At 35.2% G+C, this 12,326-nt stretch overlaps 1 protein-coding gene across 1 annotated transcript in view; it reads left to right on the top strand.

Moving 5' to 3' along the window:
• The window catches only part of LOC148953570 (bolA-like protein DDB_G0274439), a 68,980-nt gene that overhangs the window by 18,501 nt on the left and 38,153 nt on the right, over nt 1–12,326 (top strand). Inside the window, exons 2-3 of the mRNA XM_089087737.1 lie at nt 1,888–2,020; nt 3,744–3,832. Coding sequence (XP_088943863.1) covers nt 1,888–2,020; nt 3,744–3,832 — 222 coding nt within the window. The remainder of the gene's footprint in view (nt 1–1,887; nt 2,021–3,743; nt 3,833–12,326) is intronic.

Below are 12,326 nucleotides of genomic sequence, written 5' to 3'. Positions count from 1 at the left end.
TTTAAAGCTTCGAAGCAAGTGCTTGTAGCTTTCATTTCTTTCACTTAGTTGTCTATGATCCTCTGCTTTGATTTGAAAAATTTGAACTATTTTGAAGTTGCTGTAAAAGTGGCTGCTCTGGATCAGACAACCATATGATATTTAGGGATAGACAATAGAGTGGTAAATCATCAGTAGAATCCGCTTTGGCATAAAATGCTGACGTCTACAGAGGATTCCAATTCCTCTTGCAATTTTGGCAGAAATAATACCACTACGATGCTTCCATGTAAGATGCCAGGTATGAAAAATGCCAGGTAACGTACACTATTAACTTAATGCACCGGCTTCCCAGACAGCATAAATAGACCGCTAGCGTCAACAGGTGTGGCTACTCTGCAGAAAGTCATTAGGAAAGTTTTTTTCACGTTGACACACAGTAAACTAAGGTTCATAGAAATCTCCAGTCTTCTTAGCACATCAATAGCTTTCAACACCAGATCTTCAGTTGATTTCGCACACACTGTCAAAGCTGTATCATCAGCAAACGTAGTAAAACAGACGTCTTGAAGATAAAAGCGCACCGCGTCGACGTACACAAGACAAAGCAGGGGACCTAAAACCGAACCTTGTGGTACTCCACATTTTAATGGATAAGATGACCAAGCCACATCATTTAGCACCACACGCAGGGATCTTTCATGAAATTAACTATCCAACCACTGAAGGGAGGTGCCACGCATTCCGATGCACTTCAGTCTGTCAAGCAAGATCTTGAAATATACGGTATCGAATGCCTTTCTAATATCAATGAAAATCGACATAGGCAAATAGCCTTTATCCAACGGACCACTTCCGCACTCCACCGAATACTGCAAGGCACGCGTTGTGGAGTGTCCCTTACGGAATCCAAATTGAGTCTCACTGAGTAAACTACTAACCTGGAGAATATCAAAGAGGCGTTTGTGGATGACTTTTTCTAATATTTAAAAAAAGAGGTAAAATCGATATCGGTCTCCAGTTTTCAATAACACTTTTGCAGCCACCTTCATGGAGGGGTATGACCTTTGCGACTTTCAGGAAACTTACCCTTTTCTAGAGAAAGGTTTATAATAAAAACCAGACAGGGTAGTATGTAACCTAAAATCACTTTTAGCCCTCGAAGGGACAAACCATCAACTCCAGCTGAATTAGGCTTCAGTGACTTTACAATCTTACTCACTTCTTCACTGGTACACAAACTAAAACTCATTTCCAAAGGTTCACCTCTTTCATCACGAATACTATTGCATTTCTAGGTACTTATTATAAACTCTAGTTTGCACTTCAGGTCTAATGTTACAGAAAAATTCACCAAATTTATTTACTATCGCCCTTTTATCATCACAGTCGCATCTACTTAAACATACTTCTTCACTACTCTTATCTCCCCTGCCACTAACAAGATCATTAATTGCCCTCCGTGTATCTTTCATGTTTTCTTTACTATCCTCAAATTTGCGGCTATAAAATTCAGAGATTGCTTTTCGTCGGAGTTTATTCACTAAATTCCTCTGTGTTTTAAATAGGTCAAATGATTCATCGCAAGTATCAATAAAGCGAATGAGACGTTTTTTGAGAGTAGATAACCAGAAGTTAATACTCTTTATGGTTCAGTTTTCTGTGCACTGAAGTAGAAATATGATTCTGATACAAGCAAGTCCCCCGATTATCAAAACTTTTGAATTTAGATATGATTCAAAAAAGGTATTACTTGAAAAAACTTACTCTAAAAATATGGATGCTAAACATCGCTCAATAGGTTTTTTTTTCTTAAATGCCGGCTAAACCTACAAGGGTTCTTTTCAAAAATCAAGGAAATAAAATGTCCTTCAGTTTTTATTAATCTATGAGTTTTGTTCATTTTAGATGCGTATAAGGATTAATGCCTTACCGAAGTATATAAGAAACTGTTCAAGTATTTCAGGACAGGATCAAATAAAGACAGTTTTGGCTCAGAGATTTCCAGATCCTTCAGAAATTGTTGTTGAAGACATTTCTGGTGAGCATTGAATAAAGTTTGCATTTCTTTTTTTTATGAAATAAAAGTATGATATTCTAGTGAATTCTAAATCTTGAGTATATTTGAGCATAAATTAACATCTGCTTTGGACCTCTTGAATTATACATAGACTCAATTCACTTACATGACTTAAAGCTCTTGCTCAGTAGCATCACCAGCGTACAGGGAACAGAATATCGTGAGAGGGCTCATTCGAACGGAAATTAAAAGTTCTAGTTCTCTTTTCAAGTGACCAAAAAAATTGGAGGGCAACTTGGCCCCCTCCCACGCTCATTTTTTCTTTTTATAATATATATATATATTTTTTCTTTTTATATATATAATACATGCGTATTCAGGAATTTTTTTCTGGTGGGGGAGGGGGTTGGAGTAGGGTTTACGGGGAAGGATCTCTCCATGGAGGATATTTCATTGGGGGAAGGGACATTTCTATGAAAGGGGCGCCGGATTTCCCAGCATTATTGAAAAAACGATCAGAAATTAAATAAAAAAAACAAAACATGTTTTTTCAACAGAAAGTAAGGAACAACATTAAAACTAAAAACGAACAGAAATTATTTCGTTTATGAGAGGATTCGCCCCCTTGTCAATACCTCGCTCTTTACGCTAAAGTTTTTTATTACTCTCAAAAGAGCTTTCTATTATGACCAGCCTGTGCGGTACAGGGCTTTGTGATTCGAACAAAATTCGAACTTTAGCGTAAAGAGCGAGGTATTGACTAGGGGGTGAAGTCCCTAATATACGTAATAAAAACATACGAATATAGTCTGATTCTGTCTCACAACTTTATTTTTTAAAACAATAAAAAACTTTAGCGTAAAGAGCAAGACGTTGACGAGGGGACAGTCCTTTTCATATACGGAATAATTTATGTTCATTTTAAGTTTTAATGTCGCTCCTTACTTTCAGTTAAAAAAACTTGTTTTTTTATTTAATCTGAATCAGAATCGGAGTCCGAACGAGAGGAGTTAGATTTATCAGCAGATCTTGTTGAAGACGGTCTTAGTGACTGAAAGTAACTTAATTATCTGCTATTATGATCCAGTGCTTAGTTACTCAAAATGTTAATAACCTCTTTTTTACTTGTATTCGGTGCTTTTATAAATAAGTGAAAAATAACCATGTATATGATATGAGAAATATTGCTGAATGCGGTTTTTTAAATATCTAAGGGTAACAAGGCTCTAAGGGTAACATTTCATAGGTTTAAACATAGAAAAAAAAATTCGTAATATGATTTTACTCTCAAATAATGTTATAAAAAGAAAAAAACTAAAGGGATAAACTAGACTGTTAATTAAATTGAAGAAACTCTAGATAAAGGTGCATTACCATTTTTAAACCCAAGAAAATCAGAACCATCGGAGTATTTCATTAAAATCTGAAAGTGATGCTTAAAAGAAATGCTCGACTGGTCTTGTAGTTACAGGGCAACTCTAAAACACCAATTTTGCCCTATATTTCCTAGGGAGTATAATATTTTGTCCTATTTTACCAATTTTACTTACCGACTTTTTATTTTGTGGTAATTTTACAACACTAGTTCCGTATTCCTTAGGCAAATTCCTGGTTCCAAAGTCCCAGTGGATAATGTTGTTTAAACGTGAACTATTTATTCGTAGATATTAAGAGGTTTTTTGTTGATTTTTATTTGTGCCAAATTTGTTCTCTTTTTTACTTCTTAATTATGTCATCATTGAAGGTGGATGTGGTGCTATGTATGCCGTATTTGTTGCATCTAAGGAATTTAAAGGACTGCCAGTGATCAAGCAACATAAACTAGTGAAAGAGGTAAGCCTGGTTTGGGTTTATTAACCGTCTCTTGAAGACAGGAGCGGATCCAGGATTTTTTTTTTCGGGGGGGGGGTTTACTAATTTTTGACTTTTTGGGGGGGGGGGTTTACTAATTTTTGACTCAGTTTTCGACTAATTTTACTGATTTTTACCTAGGTTTTACTGATTTTCGACTCGGTCAAAAATTTCGGGGGGGGGGGTTCAAACCGGGTAGCCCCCCCCCCTGGATACGGCCTTGCTTGAAGACTTGTATTATGCAGCATCCTCAAAAGTCCTACTCTTGAAATAAAGGGGGAAGTTAGAGAGTACGTGGTGACAAGTAAGTCGGCTTAATAGTAACCAAAAGTCTAAAAAAGCGACTTGATAACAATACATACATGAAGAGCATTGTCTTTTTACAGTGATTAATAATAATAAAAAACACTTTTGGGATATGATGTTTTTCAAACAAAAGCAAAGAACTATACTAAAAATACAGACGAGCAGAAATAAAGTCCTACAGTAATTCAAACAAATAACCGGAAATTACTATCAAAGAATAAATAAAAAGAAATTAAAATAATTTTTAAATCAAACATAAAGGTAACAAATATAAAAAAAAGGTAACATACTCTTATAAAAAGGTAACATATACTCGTTAAAAACATATACTCGATAAAAAGGTAACATAAAAAGGTAACATATAAAAGGTATATAAAAAGGTAACATATAAAGGTATAAAAAGGTAAAAAGGTAACAAATACTGTTAATAGTGAATATATGAATCCTAAAACACTTAGTAAATAAAATGAATTTTCAATCAAGCCTAAAAGGAGGAGAAACTCCTACAAACCAGAATTTGGCTACTGCCCTGCCCCCCCCCCCCCACACACACTAAAAAAAAATTCATGCAAAATTTGCATTATTAAAGTATTTATGTATTTTAAACAGTGTGATTTAATTTGTAAAGAGATCAACGAAACCAAAAATAAAAGTAAATAGATTATAATAATCCGGTGACTTGAAAGAACTATTAAAATAAACTAAAAGTCTGATCTATAATGATATTAGTTCCAGAAAATGTCAACAATTAAATATTCATGATTTTGCTTCGCAAAGATTTTTATTTTTCAGTTTTGGTTGCTCGTAGCTGGACCAGGCCTTTTTGCCAGAAAACACCTAGCGTTTTTACCAGACACCTGAAATTCAGATGTTTCGTTGGAGTTTTAGGAAATGTGATTAGCAAGAATTTGATTAGGAAAAAAGATTAAAATATATTTAGTTTATACTGAAGTGCAAATGACGTAAAGACCGTTACAAGTTTTACGGGAAGTAGGGGGGGGAATATTGACAGGCACCATACTGCTACTCTTAGTAATTTCTGCTTGTTTTGAGTTTGACTTGAATGTTCGGCTTAATTTCTACTTGTTTAGGCTTTATTTATTCATCTATACCAGTATTTGGTATTTTCATGTTTGATGTAATTATCTATATTATATTCTCTTTGTTTCGAGTTTAACTTATTCTTTGATAGTAAGTTATGGTGGTATTAAGTTAGATTTGTTAAAGGACTTTACTTCAACTTGTCTCAATTTTAGATATGGCTCTTTAATTTGCTTAAAACACTTCTTTTTCGAACAGTTTATCCTCATTTTTGATTTACGAAGTGTTATTATTGGTAAATAATGTAATTTTTAACTGGAATTAAACCTGATTTTTCCAGTTTTCAGGTTCTCTGCTTAAGAAGTAAAATATCAGATTATAATCGAAATGATTAAGCTTCAATTATGTTCAACATATTTATTGCATGTGTTCAATATAATCATTGTATAAACTCCGCTCAGTCTGAATCAAGGTTTAGGGCGGTTCTTTAACTAAACTTTTGATTCAATAGCAATGCCAATCGTTACAATCCTCCTGAGAAAACGTTCAAAAATTTCTTAATGAAAATAGTATGAGAGAATGAATATTTATCAGAAGTATTGCTCAGCTCTCCTTATTTCTGACCCCTTAAACTCTCATATTTGAGATTTGGACGTGAGCGTTTCCATATATTGGAATATAATTGATCTTTAAAACGAACTTTGGGGATATACCCCTCCCATACACTGAAATTCAGCTCCCCCCTGAAATGTGTTTAAAAAACATTAAAACACATCGATAATTTTTTTATAACCATTTTTGTTATGTTCTTACGAGACGGACTAACATTTTTTTTTGGGGGGGGGGAGTTCAAACCCCATAACCTCTCCTGGATACGACCATGTTAAATCCAAAACTATTTTCTAAGCTTTACCCAAAGAGAGAATCAGAAGGACAATGCATATTAAGAGACAGGACCGTAAGTAGGTTTTGTTTCGGGGGGGGGGGGGGGATAAAAACATTAAAGAATATCAAATAATTTTCTAGCAATACTAATGAAGTATTGCTCAGCTCTCCTTATTTCTGACCCTTTAAACTCTCATATTTGAGATTTGGACGTGAGGGTTTCCACACCATACCACTTGGTGTGGTGTGGAAAAGACGACATGTTGACAACCAGGATGCACATAATTTCTTTTAATTGAGTTCCACATCCTCCGTATTATTTCCAGAAAATTTCAATTTAATAACCTTACTAGTACCAGAGATTTTTTACATACATCTTTTAACAACCTTGATGCATACATTATCTTTTGATTCAATATCTTCCTCAACATTCCTTGAAATTTTTAACTGCATACCCTTAGCCAACCTCGAGAACTCTCATCCTAATATCTTTAGTTGTCCTTGGGATTTTAGAGACACACTATTTTGGCAACCTGGGTGCAAAATAGCGTGTTTTGATTTGGTTTATTATATCCTTTATCCTTCAGTTGTAGTATAAACTTAATATTTTTAGCTGGTGCTACAGATATGGCAAGATACTGCAGGTATGGCATGGCAGAGAGAGAGAGAGAGAGAGAGAGAGAGAGAGAGAGAGAGAGAGAGAGAGAGAGAGAGAGAGAGAGAGAGAGAGAGAGAGAGAGAGAGAGAGAGAGAGAGAGAGAGAGAGAGAGAGAGAGAGAGAGAGAGAGAAGGATTTATTGACAAAACATAGAAACAAAAAATTATTGCTACATCCCCTAAAAAGCAGAGCTTGTCCGTGGGGGAGGTAGAGAAAACAAAATTCTTAAAACAGAAAGAACACTTGGCCTTGGGCATTAAATCTAACATCCCTCCCAGTTTCTAGTTAATTCTTTTAGCTCTTCCTGAGATATTGAAGATGCACCTATTCGACAACAGGGATGCATATACCACCTTTCCACTTAGTTCAACAGGCTTCTCAGCCTTTCCTGAATGTTTCTAGTTAATAACTATTGCCGCTCTTGAGGTATCGCTGATACGCCCGCTTGACCACGAGGATGCATGTTCAACATCCTAATCACCGCTCCCTTATACTTTCAGCGTAATACACTTAGCTGTTTTTGAGACTTTGCGGATATGGCCTTTTTACAACCGGGATGCACTTGGTGTCTTTTGGTTGAGTTCAAACACCCCCCCCCCTAGCATTTCGTGAAAGTTTCAATTACATGTGAATCAGTTTGAGAACCGGGATGGACATAGTGTCTTTTGATTTTGTTCAGTATCCCTTCTCAAAATGCCCTGAAAGTTTCAACTTAATACCCTTACTTGTTCCTGATATATTGCAAATGTACCCTTTGGATAACCTAGATGCGCGTCATGGCTTTTCATTAAGGTAAACATTCCCCTCCATATTCAATGAAAGTTTCAATTTAATACAATTAGCTGACCCTGATATATTGCAGATACACCGTTTTAATAACCGGATACATACAATGTCTTTTCATTCAGTTCAGCATCTCCTCAATATTTCCTTAAAGTTTCTACCCCAAACACTTAGCTACTCCCAAGGCAATGTAAATACGCCTTTTTGACATCCAGGGAGTTAGGCTGAAAAGATGGCCTTGTAGGTCTACTTGGAATCCGCGATTACGTAGATATGACTTTATTAAATCCAATGCTTTTCCACGAATTCCAGAGTTATTCAATTTTTCAAACAAAATGGAATGATTTAGAGTATCAAATGCTTTGTTTTATATCGTAGAAAATGCATTATACATAATTACCATTATTCAGTGAATCATTAGTTTTAAGCAAAAGGGCTGCAACTGCTTGTTCAGTAGAACGACCCGGTCTAAACCCAAACTGGCTTTTGGTTAAAAGATTTTTTTTATCTAAAGAAGACAAAATTCCTTGTGAAATAACTTTTCCAAAATCTTTGACAAAGGAGAAAGCATTGCAATAGGTTGGTAATTATCAACATTAGTTTTATCACCTTTTTTATACAGTAGGACAACTGACATTTTTTCATTTAGTAGGGAATGCCCCAGAACATATACACAAATTTAAAATAGAAACAAGAGGTATATGAATTATTAACACAAGATGTTTCAAAAGATTAGCTGAAAGTCCATCCAAACTTAGTGAATTACCTCTATTTAAATCTACTAAGTTTTTTTTGAATTCATCAAGACTAACTGGGGTCAAAAACACCCTTGTATCCTCTGATTGACGAAGGTATTCTTTGTATGAATGAGCTGAAGTCGAGCCAAGATCCCGAGTAACATCAGAACCAATACTAGCAAAATCAGCACTGAAAGATTCTGCAATAGCTCCATTTACCTTTGATTCAAGACCATTTTTATCTATTAATAATTCTGGGTAAAAATTATTCCAATTGTTTCCAATCTTTTGTTTAATTAAATCCCATGTTTTTTCGGTGAATCAGCATTCCTAAAAGAATTTTCAAAATACTTTTTCTCACTCGTTCTCAGAGTTTTCACCAACAGAATTTTATAATTTTTAAATCGTATAATATTGTCAGGTGATGGATATTTCATTCTTATTTTATATGGTCGATTTTTTTCATTAACTGATCTCAGGAGTGACTCATTAATCCATGGTTTTCGTGGAAATTTTTTTTACGATGTATTTTTTCATAAGGACAATGATAGTCTAATCGTTCATTTAATACTCTATAAAATATATCCAACGATCTATTAGGATCTCTCTCTTCTAAAACTTCACTCCAATCTACGTCACCAGGCTACTTTTAAATTATGTATATTTTTAAGTGAAAGATTTCTCTTTCTTGTAATGATCTCTCTAATCCTTTTGAATCTTATAATCCGACATAATCATACAGTGATCTGACGATTCATCCATAATCACAGACTTAGCCTCACATGTATAAGGCGAGAGAATATTGTCAATAAGCGAAGTAGATGAGTCGGCTACACGTGACGGGACAAACAAGCCGGATATAAATTACAAGAAAGAGAACATTCTAAAAACTGTAATGTATAATTATCAATCCAATGATGATCTGAAGGTAAACATCTCATTAGGTCTATGTTAAAGTCCCCAAAGATCATGATTGGAATACGCCGACTTGAAAGGTAAACTAGCATATTTTCCAATCTACTTATGAAATTTACCTTACTAGAAGAGGGGGGGGGGCGGTATATCACTGCGATTCAGAGTTTTTCCTTATTACGCAAAAATATTCAACTACACAACATTCAAAATTCATTTCAATATTAAACCGTAAAAAATCATCTCTCATTCGTGCAGGAATATAATTTTTAATTAAAACAGCTAAACCAACCTGTTTTTGCTGGGTTATATTTCTATGAAAAATTGGTAATATCTTACATCAGTTTTATTTGCAGAAATTTCATCTAGGAAAGTCTCACAAAGGCCAAAAATATCAGTGCCCGAATCAAATAAAAACTTCTTAATCACACCCCGTCCGCTCACCCATCCCCGACAGTTCCAAAACGATAGAACAAGAAATTTTCCTAGAACAAGAAATTTTTTGAGTTATTTCATTAAAAAATACATATTTATTTGGTAGGATATTAAAAGAATGTGAAATGTCATTAACCTCATGAGCTAAATGATCTTGAAAAACTGAATTAAATTAAACTGACCTTCTTTCTAATTCCTCTAACCTTGATAACGGGATTTCATTCAAATCACTAACTACTACTACTACTGCTACTAACACCTCATCGCAGCCACCTGTGGCCAACACAGCTACGCACGCTCCTCCTCCACCCCAATCTATTCAAAGCCTCCCTTTTTACACCCGCCCACGTAGTTCCCATTTCCTTTACATCTTTCTTTATGACGTTCTCCCACCCCAGACGGGGACGACCTGCTTTCCGTTTAGCCCAAGATGGTTGGCCGAAAAAAACAATCTTCGACAATCTGTCATCCATCATCCGCACAACATGCCCTAGCCACCTCAACCTTTCTTTCATTATAGACCTAGAAAGCGGTATTGAACCACATTTTTCGTATTGTTTGAAATACGGTCAGTCAGCCGGGTACCCAGAACAATCCTTAAGCAATTTCTCTGGAAAACATCTAGCAAATCTTCATCCGCTTTTCAGAGCGCCCATGCTTCAGAGCCATATTTGACCACTGTCATCACTGTAGCTTCTAAGATGCTAATCTTGGTTTGCAGACTTATCTTCCTATTCTTCCACACTTTTTTTAACTGTGAAAAAACACCCTGAGCCTTGGCTATTCGACTTTTAACATCTTCACTGATCCCACTATTTTTACTAATAATGATAACAAGATAAGTGAAACTTCCCCCCTAATAAATCTTATCATTAACAAACGTCACCTTTTCATCTTAACTTATTCCTAGCATTAGTGACTTAGTCTTCCTAACATTAATTTTCAAACCAATTCTAGCACCCTGGACTCGCAAAACCTCTAAAACTTCATTCATTTTGCTCACTCTTTCATCTAGGATGCTTAAATCATCAGCATAATCCAAGTCCAGGAGACTTTTTCCTCCCCATTTGATTCCATGGTCTCCCATTGCCTTTCCTCTGCTCCTTAAGACAAAGTCCATCAAAATAATCCATATGAATGGGGATAGAACATAACCCTGCTTAACTCCTGATTTAATACAAAACCAGCTGCTAACCTTATTTCCTACTTTAACCGCAGCAGTGTTATTCTCGTACATAGCACTAATCACTTTAATGTATTTGTCTGGTATACCATACAAGGATAAAGCCTTTACTAAAGCTCCTCTATCAACAGAATCGAACGCTTGCTCATAATCTATAAAACTAAGTACCAAAGGTGTTTGAAAACTCAAGCACTGCTCAATTATTAGCACAAAAGAGAAACTTTGGTCGACACATCCTCTAACTTTTCTAAAACTACACTGTTCTTCTCTTAAAACTTCGTCTACAGCATCTCTCAGTCTAAAAAGTATCATATTACAAAGTAATTTACTACCTACAGAGACCAGACCAATGCTTCGATAATTACCACACTCAGTTTTATCACCTTTCTTATAAAGTGGCATAAGTAAGGTTTTCATAAAATCGTTAAGTACTTCCCATTTTTCAAAATTCATATTCATAATCTCCAATAACTTATTTCTAACCTCAGAGCCACCATATTTAAGAAACTCATTTACTACCCTATCAGCACCTGGATCCTTATTATTCTTTAATCCTTTTAGTACTGTTGCTAATTCCTCCTCACAAAAAAAATCTTCCTTCACATCCAAGGTATCACAAACTATTTCATTTTCCTCTATATTTTTTCCTGCAACTCTATCTCGGTTAAGCAAGTTCTCAAAATGTTCGACCCATCTCGCTTTAGCTTTTTCCTTATCGCTAATTGCCACCCCATTCCTATCTTTAACTGGGACAAGTCTGGATTGACTACTACCTCTCAATTTGTTAACGTGCCAGTACAATATTTTACTATTATGCCGTCTAGCTGCATCTTCTAAATCCTCGGCAATTTTATCCATGGCCTCCACTTCACACCTCCGTAGTTCATATTTCAATGCTTTCTCCACTTGCTTTACATTTCTTTTGTTTTCATGCGATCTATCACTCAGATAATTCTGGTACAAGTCCTTTCTCCTTTCTATTAAACATAAAGCTTTTTCACTAATATTCTTAGCTGCAGTCCTAGTTTTCTTCCCTAATACACCTTCAGCAACTTCACAAATTATTTTTCTAAAATTATTCCAACCCTCTTCGACATTATCAAGTTTTAAACTCTCAAGTTTCGTATGGAGCTGTTCCTGAAAAGTTTCTCTTAAATTCTCATCCTTGAGTCTACCAACATCATAACTTCCCGGGAGATAGTTACCCTTCCGAAATTTGAGCTTTAAATTAACCCTTGACACTACCAGATGATGATCTTTACTTTTAACATCAACAACAGCACTCCTATATATCCTAGTATCTTGTATTGATCCTACCAGTCTTCAGTTTACTATAACATAATCAATAAGGTTTGCTGTCTTACGATCACATGAATAGCATTTTAACTTATGAGCCATTTTATGACCAAACACCGTATTGATTATAACTAGGTTGTTATACCTACAAAATTGCAAAAGTCTGTATCCATTACTGTTTTCTTTTCCTACACCAAATTTACCTAAGCTGGGATACCATCTATCCTTATTTCTACCAAC

This window comes from Artemia sp. Qi Xiang Cuo, chromosome 4, assembly GCF_049724085.1.
Source record: "Artemia sp. Qi Xiang Cuo chromosome 4, ASM4972408v1, whole genome shotgun sequence".
Classification (NCBI taxonomy): domain Eukaryota; kingdom Metazoa; phylum Arthropoda; class Branchiopoda; order Anostraca; family Artemiidae; genus Artemia; species Artemia sp. Qi Xiang Cuo.
Note: the sequence above shows the minus strand (reverse complement) of the source record. Positions and strands in the feature narration are given on the sequence as shown.